At 43.9% G+C, this 18,194-nt stretch overlaps 2 protein-coding genes across 2 annotated transcripts in view; one reads left to right on the forward strand and one right to left on the reverse strand.

Annotated features, from left to right (window-relative positions):
- Window positions 1-18,194, forward strand: part of LOC137537252 (uncharacterized) — a 1,269,057-nt gene that overhangs the window by 412,217 nt on the left and 838,646 nt on the right. The gene's annotated exons all lie outside the window — the stretch shown is intronic.
- Window positions 4,662-18,194, reverse strand: part of LOC137535879 (uncharacterized) — a 143,518-nt gene continuing 129,985 nt past the window's right edge. Inside the window, exons 6-7 of the mRNA XM_068257758.1 lie at window positions 16,258-17,103; window positions 4,662-8,249 (exon numbers count right to left, since the gene is read on the reverse strand). Coding sequence (XP_068113859.1) covers window positions 5,551-8,249; window positions 16,258-17,103 — 3,545 coding nt within the window. The 3' untranslated portion in view covers window positions 4,662-5,550. The remainder of the gene's footprint in view (window positions 8,250-16,257; window positions 17,104-18,194) is intronic.

An 18,194-nucleotide genomic window follows, 5' to 3' on the forward strand; every position in this document is an offset into this window, starting at 1 on the left:
CAGATCCAGTCGTGGATCCGGCTGTGATTGCGTCATTCACGACCGAAAACCCGCGTTGTGGCGTGGACGCGTATCTAAATCTGGAGCCAATCACGTCGAAGGCAAATTTTTTTCCGGCAACGGCCTTCGTTGCTGAATTGATGGATAGGGACATCCGAGCATCACTGCCACTAACACATATCCTTAAAGGGGAAGTGTCACACTACCTACTCTTCAGATACAATCATACATTTATATTTTGCTTAAAGAGAGTATAAAGCCTACAAAATTATCCGTTTTTATTATGCAGATCTCTTTAGCATTAATCGCAGTGCTGAAACGCTGCTATCCCGCAGCAAAACGAGGCCTTACACACTTTATCCACAAGTCAGTAAATATACATCCTCTGTGACTTCATCTAAGCCACGAGTAAGTCGATATACGTCTTGTAGCAGAAGCAGTGCTGTGCAGGATTGGGCTTGCTCCTGTGCACACTTCCTGCACTATCTGATGCAGCACTAATTGGTGAATGGGAATATACGTTTCCTGAGCTAATAAGTTTGATTTTTACCATTAAAAATACTTTTATTTTCTCAGTTCATAGTGAAAAATACACTCTGTATTCAGAATCAAATATCTTCACCATAAATTGTGACCTGAACATAATCTAAGTTTTGTGATAAGCAGTAAGAATAGCCAAACACAATTTGTGCCACAAAAGTGTCCCTGCGTCATTAGCTGAATGGTTGTGTGTCCCTGGCTTGTTTGTACTGAGCATGTGCGCCACCAGGGCAGTTAGGACACAGGGCCGGACCTGACAGTTTGCTGTGTGCGGTTCACAGAGGTTCTCATTGTATTGTGGGAAATAACAGCTTTTTCCAACTGCCAAGCAAGCAGCTCCATGTGTGCATATACCTCAGACAGTGGTGGGAAACGAGCAAGCGGGACGCTTATGTGCGCGCATTGCGGGGGGGGGAGGGTAGCGGCTGTGGCCTAGTGCCCGTTTTTGTAATGGGTGGCCCTTTCTACTAGTTAATTATAACAATGCAATGTATTTATTACAGTAAATGTGATTGATGCAGGTAATAGTAGATCTTACATTCCATGCAGAGGAACAAAACACGTCACACTGTGGGGACATTATCCAGAGGAATAACTTTATTAGCAGCTTTACTCACAGGAGAGACACTTGGAGACGCATCAGATTTCCATTCTAATAGGATTTATTTTGTTACATAACACAGAATCATTTCCAGCAACAGCTTCCCACATTTGTCTATAGCAGTGATTGTAACACATATAACAGTAACCTGTCCCCCTCTCCACCCCAGAATTCCTGTATCTCACCTCCAGCCCCAAACACCTGTATCCAATCATCTCCTAATTTACATCTGGGGTGCAGCACTGAGGCATTGGGGTGTCTATAGCAGTGACTGTAACACATATAACAATAACCTCTCCCCCTCTCCACCCCAGAATTCCTGTATCCCACCTCCAGCCCAAACACCTGTATCCAATCATCTCCTAATTTACATTTGGGGTGCAGCACAGAGGCATTGGGGTGTCTATAGCAGTGATTGTAACACATATAACAATAACCTGTCCCCCTCTCCACCCCAGAATTCCTGTATCTCACCTCCAGCCCAAACACCTGTATCCAATCATCTCCTAATTTACATTTGGGGTGCAGCACAGAGGCATCGGGGTGTCTATAGCAGTGATTGTAACACATATAACAATAACCTGCCCCCCTCTCCACCCCAGAATTCCTGTATCCCACCTCAATCCCAAACACCTGTATCCAATCATCTCCTAATTTACATTTGGGGTGCAGCACTGAGGCATTGGGGTGTCTATAGCAGTGACTGTAACACATATGACAATAACCTGTCCCCCTCTCCACCCCAGAATTCCTGCATCTCACCTCCAGCCCAAACACCTGTATCCAATCATCTCCTAATTTACATTTGGGGTGCAGCACTGAGGTATTGGTGTGTCTATAGCAGTGACTGTAACACATATAACAATAACCTGTCCCCCTCTCCACCCCAGAATTCCTGCATCTCACCTCCAGCCCAAACACCTGTATCCAATCATCTCCTAATTTACATGTGGGGTGCAGCACTGAGGCATTGGGGTGTCTATAGCAGTGATTGTAACACATATAACAATAACCTGTCCCCCTCTCCACTCCAGAATTCCTGTATCTCCCCTCCAGCCCAAACACCTGTATCCAATCATCTCCTAATGTACATTTGGGGTGCAGCACTGAGGCATTGGGGTGTCTATAGCAGTGACTGTAACACACATAACAATAACCTGTCCCCCTCTCCACCCCAGAATTCCTGCATCTCACCTCCAGCCCAAACACCTGTATCCAATCATCTCCTAATTTACATTTGGGGTGCAGCACTGAGGCATTGGGGTGTCTATAGCAGTGATTGTAACACATATAACAATAACCTGTCCCCCTCTCCACCCCAGAATACCTGCATCTCACCTCCAGCCCAAACACCTGTATCCAATCATCTCCTAATTTACATTTGGGGAGCAGCACTGAGGCATTGGGGTGTCTATAGCAGTGATTGTAACACATAACAATAACCTGTCCCCCTCTCCACCCCAGAATTCCTGTATCTCACCTCCAGCCCAAACACCTGTATCCAATCATCTCCTAATTTACATTTGGGGTGCAGCACTGAGGCATTGGGGTGTCTATAGCAGTGATTGTAACACATATAACAATAACCTGTCCCCCTCTCCACCCCAGAATTCCTGTATCTCACCTCCAGCCCAATCACCTGTATCCAATCATCTCCTTCTAATTTACATTTGGGGTGCAGCACTGAGGCATTGGGGTGTCTATAGCAGTGACTGTAACACACATAACAATAACCTGTCTCCCCCTCCCCCCCCCAGAATTCCTGTATCTCACCTCCAGCCCAAACACCTGTATCCAATCATCTCCTAATTTACATTTGGGGTGCAGCACTGAGGCATTGGGGTGTCTATAGCAGTGACTGTAACACATAACAATAACCTCTCCCCCTCTCCACCCCAGAATTCCTGTATCTCACCTCAACCCCAAACACCTGTATCCAATCATCTCCTAATTTACATTTGGGGTGCAGCGCTGAGGCATTGGGGTGTCTATAGCATGTGATTGTAACACATATAACAATGACCTGTCCTCCTCTCCCCCCCAGAATTCCTGTATCTCACATCCAGCCCAAACACCTGTATCCAATCATCTCCTAATTTACATTTGGGGTGCAGCACTGAGGCATTGGGGTGTCTATAGCAGTGATTGTAACACATATAACAATAACCTGTTCCCCTCTCCACCCCAGAATTCCTGTATCTCACCTCAACCCCAAACACCTGTATCCAATCATCTCCTAATTTACATTTGGGGTGCAGCACTGAGGCATTGGGGTGTCTATAGCAGTGACTGTAACACATATAACAATAACCTGTCCCCCTCTCCACCCCAGAATTCCTGTATCTCACCTCCAGCCCCAAACACCTGTATCCAATCATCTCCTTCTAATTTACATTTGGGGTGCAGCACTGAGGCATTGGGGTGTCTATAGCAGTGACTGTAACACATATAACAATAACGTGTCCCCTCTCCACCCCAGAATTCCTGTATCTCACATCCAGCCCAAACACCTGTATCCAATCATCTCCTAATTTACATTTGGGGTGCAGCGCTGAGGCATTGGGGTGTCTATAGCATGTGATTGTAACACATATAACAATAACCTGTCCTCCTCTCCACCCCAGAATTCCTGTATCTCACCTCCAGCCCAAACACCTGTATCCAATCATCTATTAATTTACATTTGGGGTGCAGCACTGAGGCATTGGGGTGTCTATAGCAGTGACTGTAACACATATAACAATAACCTGTCCTCTCCACCCCAGAATTCCTGCATCTCACCTCCAGCCCAAACACCTGTATCCAATCATCTCCTAATTTACATTTGGGGTGTAGCACTGAGGCATTGGGGTGTCTATAGCAGTGACTGTAACACATATAACAATAACCTGTCCCCCTCTCCACCCCTGAATTCCTGTATCTCACCTCCAGCCCAAACACCTGTATCCAATCATCTCCTAATTTACATTTGGGGTGCAGCACTGAGGCATTGGGGTGTCTATAGCAGTGACTGTAACACATAACAATAACCTGTCCTCCTCTCCACCCCAGAATTCCTGTATCTCACCTCCAGCCCAAACACCTGTATCCAATCATCTATTAATTTACATTTGGGGTGTAGCACTGAGGCATTGGGGTGTCTATAGCAGTGACTGTAACACATATAACAATAACCTGTCCCCTCTCCACCCCAGAATTCCTGTATCTCACCTCCAGCCCAAACACCTGTATCCAATCATCTCCTAATTTACATTTGGGGTGTAGCACTGAGGCATTGGGGTGTCTATAGCAGTGACTGTAACACATATAACAATAACCTGTCCCCCTCTCCACCCCTGAATTCCTGTATCTCACCTCCAGCCCAAACACCTGTATCCAATCATCTCCTAATTTACATTTGGGGTGCAGCACTGAGGCATTGGGGTGTCTATAGCAGTGTCTGTAACACATAACAATAACCTGATCCCCTTTCCACCCCAGAATTCCTGTATCTCACCTCAACCCCAAACACCTGTATCCAATCATCTCCTAATTTACATGTGGGGTGCAGCACTGAGGCATTGGGGTGTCTATAGCAGTGACTGTAACACATATAACAATAACCTGTCCCCCTCTCCACCCCAGAATTCCTGTATCTCACCTCCAGCCCAAACACCTGTATCCAATCATCTCCTAATTTACATTTGGGTGCAGCACTGAGGCATTGGGGTGTCTATAGCAGTGATTGTAACACATATAACAATAACCTGTCCCCCTCTCCACCCCAGAATTCCTGCATCTCACCTCCAGCCCAAACACCTGTATCCAATCATCTCCTAATTTACATTTGGGGTGCAGCACTGAGGCATTGGGGTGTCTATAGCAGTGTCTGTAACACATAACAATAACCTGATCCCCTTTCCACCCCAGAATTCCTGTATCTCACCTCAACCCCAAACACCTGTATCCAATCATCTCCTAATTTACATGTGGGGTGCAGCACTGAGGCATTGGGGTGTCTATAGCAGTGACTGTAACACATATAACAATAACCTGTCCCCCTCTCCACCCCAGAATTCCTGTATCTCACCTCCAGCCCAAACACCTGTATCCAATCATCTCCTAATTTACATCTGGGGTGCAGCACTGAGGCATTGGGGTGTCTATAGCAGTGACTGTAACACATATAACAATAACCTGTCCCCCTCTCCACCCCAGAATTTGCATAGATAAAGCACCTGGTTTATTAACACTTGCGATGAAAAAAATAAAAAGCAGACACAAGTTGAAACGACACTTAGTACTATATGCACCCATGTTTATGTCATCATGTCACCTCGGTTCAGGAATTTTACTGCTTTACAAACCAATTCACTGAGTAACATGGAAACGTCCTTAAAGGATACTTAAGGCGAAGACATTTCCCACACTCAACACGAATGTCTGACAAGCTGTGATTTTTGAATCAAAGATTTCCCACACTCAGCACATGAATAACGCTTCTTACCTGTATGAGACATTCTGTGTGTGTCAAGATGTGATTTACGCCCAAAACATTTCCCACACTCAGCACATGAATAGGGCTTCTCACCAGTGTGAGATCTCTCATGTGTGACAAGGTTTAGTTTATGTCCAAAACATTTTCCACATACAGAACATGAAAAGGGCTTCTCACCGGTATGAGATCTCCTATGGGATAAAAGGTTGGCTATCTGTGCAAAACATTTCCCACACTCTGTACAGGAATAGGGCTTTTTACCAGTGTGAGATCTGACATGAATGGCAAGTTCTGATTTTTTTATATAACATTTCCCACACTCAGTACATGAATAGGGCTTCTCACCAGTGTGAGATGTCTTATGTCTGGCTAGATATGATTTGTAAACAAAACATTTCCCACACTCAGCACACGAATAGGGTTTCTCACCAGTGTGTGATCTCTCATGTGCGACAACATCCGATCGTCGAACAAAACATTTCCCACACTCACCACATGAATAGGGCTTCTCACCAGTGTGAGATTTCTCATGTGTGACTAGACGTGATTTGTTAACAAAACATTTCCCACACTCAGCACATGAATAGGGCTTCTCACCAGTGTGTGATCTCTCATGTGTGACAAGGTCTGATTTCTGCACAAACCCTTTCCCGCACTTAGCACATGAATAGGGCTTCTCACCAGTGTGACGTCTCTCATGTGTGACAAGGTTTGGTTTATGTCCAAAACATTTCCCACACTCAGCACATGAAAAGGGCTTCTCACCAGTATGAGATCTCCTATGGGATAAAAGGTTTGCTATCTGTGCAAAACATTTCCCACACTCAATACATGAATAGGGCTTTTTACCAGTGTGACATCTTTCATGCTTGATAAGGTATGATTTCTGCATAAAACATTTCCCACACTCAGAACATGAATATGGTTTCTCTCCAGTGTGAGATCTGACATGAATGGCAAGCTCTGATTTTTTTATATAACATTTCCCACACTCAGTACATGAATAGGGCTTCTCACCAGTGTGATATGTCTTATGTCTGGCTAGATATGATTTGTGAACAAAACATTTCCCACACTCAGCACATGAATATGGCTTCTCACCAGTGTGAGATCTCTCATGTTTGACAAGACCTGATTTGTCAGCAAACCATTTCCCACACTCAGCACATGAATAGGGCTTCTCACCAGTGTGAGATTTCTCATGTGTGACTAGACGTGATTTGTGAACAAAACATTTCCCACACTCAGCACACGAATAGGGTTTCTCACCATTGTGTGATCTCTCATGTGCGACAACATTCGATCGTCGAACAAAACATTTCCCACACTCAGCACATGAATAGGGCTTCTCACCAGTGTGACATCTCTCATGTGTGACAAGGTCTGATTTCTGCACAAACCCTTTCCCACACTCAGCACATGAATAGGGCTTCTCACTAGTGTGAATTCTCTCATGTCTGACTAGATCTGATTTCTGAATAAAACATTTCCCACACTCAGAACATGAATAGGGCTTCTCACCAGTGTGAGATCTCTCATGTATGACAAGCTGTGATTTCATAACAAAACATTTCCCACACTCACCACATGAATAGGGCTTCTCACCAGTGTGTGATCGCTCATGTGTGACAAGATGTGATTTCATAACAAAACATTTCCCACACTCACCACATGAATAGGGCTTCTCACCAGTGTGAGATCTCTCATGTTTGACAAGACTTGCTTTATGTCCAAAACATTTCCCACACTCAGCACATGAATAGGGCTTCTCACCAGTGTGACATCTCTCATGTGTGACAAGGTCTGATTTCCGCACAAATGCTTTTCCACACTCAGCACATGAATAGGGCTTCTCACCAATGTGTAATCTCTCATGTGTGACAAGATTTGATTTCTGAATAAAACATTTCCCACACTCAGCACATGAATAGGGCTTCTCACCAGTGTGAGATCTCTCATGTTTGACAAGATGTGATTTACGACCAAAACATTTCCCACACTCAGCACATGAATAGGGCTTCTCACCAGTGTGAGATCTCTCATGTGTGACAAGATTTGATTTCTGAATAAAACATTTCCCACACTCAGCACATGAATAGGGCTTCTCACCAGTGTGAGATCTCTCATGTGTGACAAGGTTTGATTTACGACCAAAACATTTCCCACACTCAGCACATGAATAGGGCTTCTCACCAATGTGTAATCTCTCATGTGTGACAAGATTTGATTTCTGAATAAAACATTTCCCACACTCAGAACATGAATAGGGCTTCTCACCAGTGTGAGATCTCTCATGTGTGACAAGGTTTGATTTATGACCAAAACATTTCCCACACTCAGCACATGAATAAGGCTTCTCACCAGTGTGAGTTCTCTCATGACTGACAAGATGTGATTTCCATGCATAACATTTCCCACACGTGGAACAGGAATGAGACCCTCCAGCAGGGGGAGAGCTGTGCTGGATATGAGGCCCCTCAGGATTAGACAGGTGAGGGGAGTCTGGGGGAATATTTGGGGTCACCAGGATATCTGCAGGAGACTCTTGTCCAGTGACATCATCATCCGTTGTACAGTCTGTGGATACAGAGAGACGAGTCTCTGAGAGGTTCCTGATGCCGGGACTCCGCGCTGCAAATAGAGAAACATCACTTCCTGTTAGAGAATTCTGAGGGGAGGAGCAATTATCATTAGAGATGGTCAGTGAGCTGCTGAGAATTCCAAGTTGATGCAAAGTTGAGAATGGACAAAATGCAGCAGTTGCATAACTCAGCATATAATTAGCATACAATTTGCACCATCTCAGAGTTATTTACATGTCACTTACCATCGCTAGTTATCAGCCTGACAGAGAACTGCAGAGGGTTGTGCTCATTACAGGCAGCTAATTACATGATAACTTTGCCTTGCATGAACATTTTCTGTAGCTTGGAGTTCAGCCAATGAAATGCATTTTCTGACAAATGCGATTATCTGCATACAACTTGCATTGCATTTGCATACAAGTCAGAGTTATTTGCATGTCACTGACCCTCCCTACAGCTAAAGCATTGGCCATACATGGAAAGCAGTAAATTGTAGAGCTTGATGAGACAATGAAAGTAATTCTTAAGGTGGCCATACACCTAGCAATGCATGTGCAGATCGACTAAGAGACAGATCTCGCTCTCTGATGCAATCTGATCAGTGAGGGATCTGTTGGCGGCCCATACAGCACAGGCCAATTCCTGATCCATTTCAGCATGAAATAATGCCGCCTTTGCAGCCTGGCCACTGTACCCCCAAAAAGTTAGTGCATCCCTCTGGTGCCCTAACATTGGCCTCAATTCACTAAGCTTATCTCCTGTCTTTAATAACGTTTCTAGAGTTATCACCATGGTGATAAGGGATGTAGTATTCAGGAAACATTTTACCTCAGGCAAACCTAAAGTTAAATCTTCTGTCTTTAAAGCAAACCTGAACTGAAAATTAAAAGTCAAAATAACCATACACAAGTCATACTTACCTCCTGTGTAGTCTACTCATCAATCTCCTCTCCTGCGTCCTGTTTGTCCACTGTGATCAATGGAATTCTCTGTCCTCCATTTTGAAAATGGCTATTACATCATAACAGCTTTCTGGTCAGCACACAGTTAAACTGTAACATCGCCCACTTGAACCATAGGGAAACATGGACATTACTTGGCACATCAGTTTTCCTCTCAGCTATAACTGACAGCAACTGATATATAACTGACAGCAACTGATATACTTCAGTTCTGACAAAATGTTGCCAGAACTGGAAGGGATCATTGTCAGAAGAAAATGGTGAGCTTCTGAGAGGAACTGATGGCAAGGTAACTATGTAATGTTCATTTGAAGTTACCTCATGTGTTTATTTTAAATAATGTTACTCAGTACAGGTTCCCTTTAAGTTAAGAAGAGATTTCTAAAGTTAATGAAAAACAACAAAGTAAAGGATTGACTATTGGGCGCAGGTACAAAAAATCTTTAATAATATTACTAGTATTAAATCCCCATGCTTTTAGACACAAGTACATATGTCACACATTCCAAATGACATATAAATCTAATCTAACCTAAAATTTGCCCACTGACATCACTATAGAGGTGTGGGGCTGCAGTCCCCAGACCTACTACATTTTGAATAGAGTAACCAGTCTTGACTATAGTCCTGAAGTTGGTTCTATGGCTAAAAAGATGAAAACTAATGTTATTGCAAAGTGCTTGCTGCACAGCTTACAAAACGTACTCCAACAGTTCATACACAGAGAGATCCCAAACGCAGATCACCGCAGAACAACCGATTGATCACACAAAGCTTGTGCTGTCCCCAGCTAAGTCCACAACAATCCTCATTCACAGAAACGAGTATGGTTAATTAATACCATGTCAGGTAGTTGTTAATATGCAAGTTCATTCACAGCATGTAATGTGACACTTCATAGCAGGGAAGGCGTAAGCAGCACATTGAGGTGAGAGTGCTGTAAAGCAGCAAGCAGGGCATGTGTTTGTGTGTGTTGCTAGTTACCCATCCATAGATGATTGGTTGGTTGCTGTAACTGCCACTGAATCACCCCCCTCCCCCCTACTATGACCAATCTGTGTACAGTAGTGTACAGTGACCATTATCAGCTTATTACAGGCCAGTAACACTAAGTCACCCCTACTGTGACCAATCTGTGTACAGTAATGTACAGTGACCATTGCCAGCTTATTACAGGCCAGTAACACTAAGTCACCCCTACTGTGACCAATCTGTGTACAGTAATGTACAGTGACCACTATCAGCTTATTACAGGCCAGTAACACTAAGTCACCCCTACTGTGACCAATCTGTGTACAGTAATGTGCGGTGACCATTATCAGCTTATTACAGGCCAGTAACACTAAGTCACCCCTACTGTGACCAATCTGTGTACAGTAATGTACAGTGACCACTATCAGCTTATTACAGGCCAGTAACACTAAGTCACCCCTACTATTACCAATCTGTGTACAGTAGTGTACAGTGACCACTATCAGCTTATTACAGGCCAGTAACACTAAGTCACCCCTACTGTGACCAATCTGTGTACAGTAATTTACAGTGACCATTATCAGCTTATTACAGGCCAGTAACACTAAGTCACCCCTACTGTGACCAATCTGTATACAGTAATGTACAGTGACCATTATCAGCTTATTACAGGCCGGTAACACTAAGCCACCCCTACTGTGACCAATCTGTGTACAGTAATGTACAGTGACCATTATCAGCTATTATTACAGGCCGGTAACACTAAGTCACCCCTACTGTGACCAATCTGTGTACAGTAATGTACAGTGACCATTATCAGCTTATTACAGGCCAGTAACACTAAGTCACCCCTACTGTGACCAATCTGTGTACAGTAATGTACAGTGACCATTATCAGCTTATTACAGGCCGGTAACACTAAGTCACCCCTACTGTGACCAATCTGTGTACAGTAATGTACAGTGACCATTATCAGCTTATTACAGGCCAGTAACACTGTCACCCCTACTGTGACCAATCTGTATACAGTAATGTACAGTGACCATTATCAGCTTATTACAGGCTGGTAACACTAAGTCACCCCTACTATGACCAATCTGTGTACAGTAATGTACAGTGACCATTATCAGCTTATTACAGGCCAGTAACACTAAGTCACCCCTACTGTGACCAATCTGTGTACAGTAATGTACAGTGACCATTATCAGCTTATTACAGGCCAGTAACACTAAGTCACCCCTACTGTGACCAATCTGTGTACAGTAATGTACAGTGACCATTATCAGCTTATTACAGGCCAGTAACACTGTCACCCCTACTGTGACCAATCTGTGTACAGTAATGTACAGTGACCATTATCAGCTTATTACAGGATAGTAACACAAAGTCACCCCTACTGTAACCAATCTGTGTACAGTTAAGTACAGTGACCATTATCAGCTTATTATAGGCCAGTAACACTAAGTCACCCCTACTGTGACCAATCTGTGTACAGTAATGTACAGTGACCATTATCAGCTTATTACAGGCCAGTAACACTGTCACCCCTACTGTGACCAATCTGTGTACAGTAATGTACAGTGACCATTATCAGCTTATTACAGGATAGTAACACAAAGTCACCCCTACTGTAACCAATCTGTGTACAGTTAAGTACAGTGACCATTATCAGCTTATTATAGGCCAGTAACACTAAGTCACCCCTACTGTGACCAATCTGTGTACAGTAATGCACTGTGACCATTATCAGCTTATTACAGGCCAGTAACACTAAGTCACCCCTACTGTGACCAATCTGTGTACAGTAATGTACAGTGACCATTATCAGTTTATTACAGCCCGGTAACACTAAGTCACCCCTACTGTGAACAATCTGTGTACAGTAATGTACAGTGACCATTATCAGCTTATTACAGGCTGGTAACACTAAGTCACCCCTACTATGATCAATCTGTGTACAGTAATGTACAGAGACCATTATCAGCTTATTACAGACCAGTAACACTAAGTCATCCCTACTGTGACTATTCTGTGTACAGTAATGTACGGTGACCATTATCAGCTTATCACAGGCCGGTAACACTAAGTCACCCCTACTGTGATCAATCTGTGTACAGTAATGTAGTAATGTACAGAGACCATTATCAGCTTATTACAGGACGGTAACACTAAGTCACCCCCTACTGTGACCAATCTGTGTACAGTAATATACAGCGACCATTATCCGCTTATTACAGGCCGGTAACACTAAGTCACCCTTACTAAGACCAATCTGTGTACAGTAATCTACAGTGACCATTATCAGCTTATTACAGGCTGGTAACACTAAGTCACCCCTACTGTGACCAATCTGTGTACAGTAATGTACAGTGACCATTATCAGCTTATTACAGGCTGGTAACACTAACTCACCCCTACTGTGACCAGTCTGTGTACAGTAATGTACAGTGACCATTATCAGCTTATTACAGGCCGGTAACAATAAAGCCTCATCTACACAGGTAGATGAGGTGGCGATGTGGCTTATTAATCGAGCCGCTGATGTGGCCCGATTGATAAGATCCGACAGGTCGGATCTTGCTACCGCCGATTCCCTGCTCGTTCCCCGCGAGGGGACAATGGCAAGGAATCGAGCGGAAGATAAGCGGCGCCGGTGGGGACGAGCGGGGAATCGTATCCGGCGCACGCGCAGCGAGTGGGGATGCGGCAGGTACGCGCGGGGATGCGGAAGAGGGGATCCGTCGGCTAATCGGTGTGATGTGTGTAATGTGACTGCACGGTGTGCCTGTGATGAGGTATAAACACACTATGTACACAGGGAATGTGAGCAGTAATAGGGGTGTGATGTGTGTAATGTGACTGCACAGTGTGCCTGTAATGTGGTATACACACACTATGTACACAGGCATGTGAGAAGTAATAGGGGTGAGATGTGTGTAATGTGACTGCACAGTGTGTCTGTAATGTGGTATAAACACACTATGTACACAGGGAATGTGAGAAGTAATAGGGGTGTGATGTGTGTAATGTGACTGCACAGTGTGCCTGTAATGAGGTATAAACACACTATGTACACAGGGAATGTGAGAAGTAATAGGGGTGTGATGTGTAATGTGACTGCACAGAGTGCCTGTAATGAGGTATAAACACACTATGTACACAGGGAATGTGAGAAGTAATAGGGGTGTGATGTGTAATGTGACTGCACAGTGTGCCTGTAATGAGGTATAAACACACTATGTACACAGGGAATGTGAGGAGTAATAGGGGTGTGATGTGTAATGTGACTGCACAGTGTGCCTGTAATGAGGTATAAGCACACTATGTACACAGGGAATGTGAGAAGTAATAGGGGTGTGATGTGTAATGTGACTGCACAGTGTGCCTGTAATGAGGTATAAACACACTATGTACACAGGGAATGTGAGGAGTAATAGGGGTGTGATGTGTAATGTGACTGCACAGTGTGCCTGTAATGAGGTATAAGCACACTATGTACACAGGGAATGTGAGGAGTAATAGGGGTGTGATGTGTAATGTGACTGCACAGTGTGCCTGTAATGAGGCATAAACACACTATGTGCACAGGGAATGTGAGAAGTAATAGGGTGTGATGTGTGTAATGTGACTGCACAGTGTGTCTGTAATGAGGTATAAACACACTATGTACACAGGGAATGTGAGAAGTAATAGGGGTGTGATGTGTGTAATGTGACTGCACAGTGTGCCTGTAATGAGGTATAAACACACTATGTACACAGGGAATGTGAGGAGTAATAGGGGAGTGATGTGTATAATGTGGCTGCACAGTGTGCCTGTAATGAGGTATAAACACACTATGTACACAGGGAATGTGAGAAGTAATAGGGGTGTGATGTGTAATGTGACTGCACAGTGTGCCTGTAATGAGGTATAAACACACTATGTACACAGGGAATGTGAGAAGTAATAGGGGTGTGATGTGTGTAATGTGACTGCACAATGTGCCTGTAATGAGGTATAAACACACTATGTACACAGGGAATGTGAGAAGTAATAGGGATGTGATGAGTGTAATGTGACTGCACAGTGTGCCTGTAATGAGGTATAAACACACTATGTACACAGGGAATGTGAGAAGTAATAGGGGTGTGATGTGTAATGTGACTGCACAGTGTGCCTGTAATGAGGTAAAAACACACTATGTACACAGGGAATGTGAGAAGTAATAGGGGTGTGATGTGTGTAATGTGGCTGCACAGTGTGCCTGTAATGAGGTATAAACACACTATGTACACAGGGAATGTGATAAGTAATAGGGGTGTGATGTGTGTAATGTGGCTGCACAGTGTGCATGTAATGAGGTATAAACACACTATGTACACAGGGAATGTGAGGAGTAATAGGGGTGTGATGTGTGTAATGTGACTGCACAGTGTGCATGTAATGAGGTATAAACACACTATGTACACAGGGAATGTGAGAAGTAATAGGGGTGTGATGTGTGTAATGTGACTGCACAATGTGCCTGTAATGGGGTATAAACACACTATGTACACAGGGAATGTGAGAAGTAATAGGGGTGCGATGTGTGTAATGTGACTGCACAGTGTGCCTGTAATGAGGTATAAACACATTATGTACACAGGGAATGTGAGAAGTAATAGGGGTGTGATGTGTAATGTGACTGCACAATGTGCCTGTAATGGGGTATAAGCACACTATGTACACAGGGAATGTGAGAAGTAATAGGGGTGTGATGTGTGTAATGTGACTGCACAATGTGCCTGTAATGGGGTATAAGCACACTATGTACACAGGGAATGTGAGAAGTAATAGGGGTGTGATGTGTGTAATGTGACTGCACAGTGTGCCTGTAATGAGGTATAAACACACTATGTACACAGGGAATGTGAGAAGTAATAGGGGTGTGATGTGTAATGTGACTGCACAGTGTACCTGTAATGAGGTATAAACACACTATGTACACAGGGAATGTGAGAAGTAATAGGGGTGTGATGTGTAATGTGACTGCACAGTGTGCCTGTAATGAGGTATAAACACACTATGTACACAGGGAATGTGAGAAGTAATAGGGGTGTGATGTGTGTAATGTGACTGCACAGTGTGCCTGTAATGAGGTATAAACACACTATGTACACAGGGAATGTGAGAAGTAATAGGGATGTGATGTGTAATGTGACTGCACAGTGTGCCTGTAATGAGGTATAAACACACTATGTACACAGGGAATGTGAGAAGTAATAGGGGTGTGATGTGTGTAATGTGACTGCACAGTGTGCCTGTAATGAGGTATAAACACACTATGTACACAGGGAATGTGAGAAGTAATAGGGGTGTGATGTGTGTAATGTGACTGCACAGTGTGCCTGTAATGAGGTATAAACACACTATGCACACAGGGAATGTGAGAAGTAATAGGGGTGTGATGTGTAATGTGACTGCACAGTGTGCCTGTAATGAGGTATAAACACACTATGTACACAGGGAATGTGAGAAGTAATAGGGGTGTGATGTGTAATGTGACTGCACAGTGTGCCTGTAATGAGGTATAAACACACTATGTACACAGGGAATGTGAGAAGTAATAGGGATGTGATGTGTGTAATGTGACTGCACAGTGTGCCTGTAATGAGGTATAAACACACTATGTACACAGGGAATCTGAGAAGTAATAGGGGTGTGATGTGTAATGTGACTGCACAGTGTGCCTGTAATGAGGTATAAACACACTATATACACAGGGAATGTGAGAAGTAATAGGGGTGTGATGTGTGTAATGTGACTGCACAGTGTGCCTGTAATGAGGTATAAATACAAAGTAGTGAGGGACTCTCAGAGTTGGAAAGTCCTCACCTGATCAGCATTGTATTTCTGCTGCAATACTGATATTTCTCAGTGATCTGTCACCTCCCCCTCTCCACAGAACAGAACATAATCCAAAGCATCCGGGAGTCTGTGCAGTTGTTAGTAACATGTCACCAAATACAATGAAGAATAATAGATTTAGATGACAAATATGTTACATGAGTACTTAGGAGCATTACCCGGATCAGGCCAGTCTGTGAGCAGTGACACATAGTAACTAAAGATATTAAATATTTAATGTTTATTACTCACTTGTTCTGCCATCTTTATGTGCGTCCCCTTCTATAGTTGTCCCCATCTTTTCACCCTCCTCTGCAGACAGATGATTAGTCTCCACATATGTATCTTCTTCTTCTTTAATTACTCGTAGTATTAAACCCTCCTCCATAGACTGCTGATCACTCCTCACATACATCTCTTCTTCCTCTTTACTTGTCCTCATCATGTCACCCTCCTCCATAGACTGCTGATCACTCCTCACATATGTCTTCTCTTCCTCCTCTTTACTTGTCCCCATCATGTCACCCTCCTCCATAGACTGCTGATCACTCCTCACATAGGTCTCTTCTTCTTCCTCTTTAATTGTCCTCATTATGTAACCCTCCTTTATAGCCTGGGGGTCACTCCTCACATACATTCCTTCTTCTTTAATTGTCCTCACCATGTTACTTTCCTCTGCAGACTGCTGGTCACTCCTCACATATGTATCTTCTTCTTCCTCTTTACTTGTCCTCATCATGCCACCCTCCTCCATAGACTTCTGATCACTCCTCACATAAGACTCTTCTTCCTCTTTAATTGTCCTCATCATGTCACCCTCCTCCATAGACTGCTGATCATGCCTCATATACATCTCTTCTTCTTCCTCTTTAATTGTCCCCATCATGTCACCCTCCTCCATAGACTGCTGATCACTCCTCACATACGTCTCTTCTCCTTCCTCTTTACTTGTCCTCATCATGTCACCCTCCCCCACAGACTGCTGATCACTCCTCACATACATCTCTTCTTCTTCCTCTTTACTTGTACTCATCATGTCACCCTCCTCCATAGACTGCTGATCACTTCTCTTTTGTTCTTTGAGTTCAGATCTCAGTTCTGAAAAGGATAACAGATAATAGCTGTAAGATATTAGCAGCAATAAACAGAGCACAGAAAAGAACATAATTTGCTAGGGGGTGATAATGTCCCATAAGCTGTGGTTTCCTGCACCCTCAGTACCACAGTCCTCTCTTCCAGTGTGCCTTGCTCATCATCTGGTGCTTCTCTCCTCCTCTCCATGCATTTTATTCCTTTGAAGATTGCTGTAAGGACATTTGAATACCACCTAGCCAGCAGCCACATTTATTAGCCCCATGGAAAGGAGAAGACCAGACACATGATGTGTATAGAGACAGCAATTATGTACAGTGTTGTGTATTTGAGTCATTGTCAAACAGGAACCTGCCTGAAACAACATGAATAGACAGTGCTGTATGGTGTGTAATGAGACAGTTGATAATGCAGGTAACTGTCTGATATGTGACACATGTAAAGGTAGAGATTAAATTACATAACTGGAGGTATATTTATGCCTATAAATGGTCAGCTGTGAAATCCAGTAAGTGTAATCTTCTGGAGGTGCTACACAGGAAGGGTGTTACCCTGATCTAATCAGTATTGCGTCCTCCCGCACCAGGAATCAGACCTTGTACCAGGGTAAAGTTCTATTTCTGTTTTATTACCTTTTACTTTTATAAGCATATGTTTTGTTGTGTGTCTTTGTCATTTTTACTATTGTTTTGTAAATATTATTTTGTGTATATTCTTTCTGCAGTTGTTCCACTTTGGGGAGCATTAACCTCCTTGGCGGTATGGACGAGCTCAGCTCGTCTATGACCGCCGCTGTGCACCGCTCAGGCCCTGGTGGGCCGATTTGCACATTTTTTTTAAAAACATGCAGCTAGCACTTTGCTAGCTGCCCATTGTACGCGATTGCCGCCGGTCGCCGCCGATCCGCCGCTACCCGACGCGTAACAGGGCCCCACGGGACCCCTGCGCAACCTGGCCAATTAGTGCCAGGCAGCGCTGAGGGATGGATCGGAACTTCATGTGACGTCACGACGTCGATGTCGCCATGGTGACTGGGAAGCCCTAAAGGAAATCCCGTTCAGAACGGGATTTCCTGGTGGGTTTGATCGCCGGCAGCG

This window comes from Hyperolius riggenbachi, chromosome 10, assembly GCF_040937935.1.
Source record: "Hyperolius riggenbachi isolate aHypRig1 chromosome 10, aHypRig1.pri, whole genome shotgun sequence".
Lineage (NCBI taxonomy): Eukaryota > Metazoa > Chordata > Amphibia > Anura > Hyperoliidae > Hyperolius > Hyperolius riggenbachi.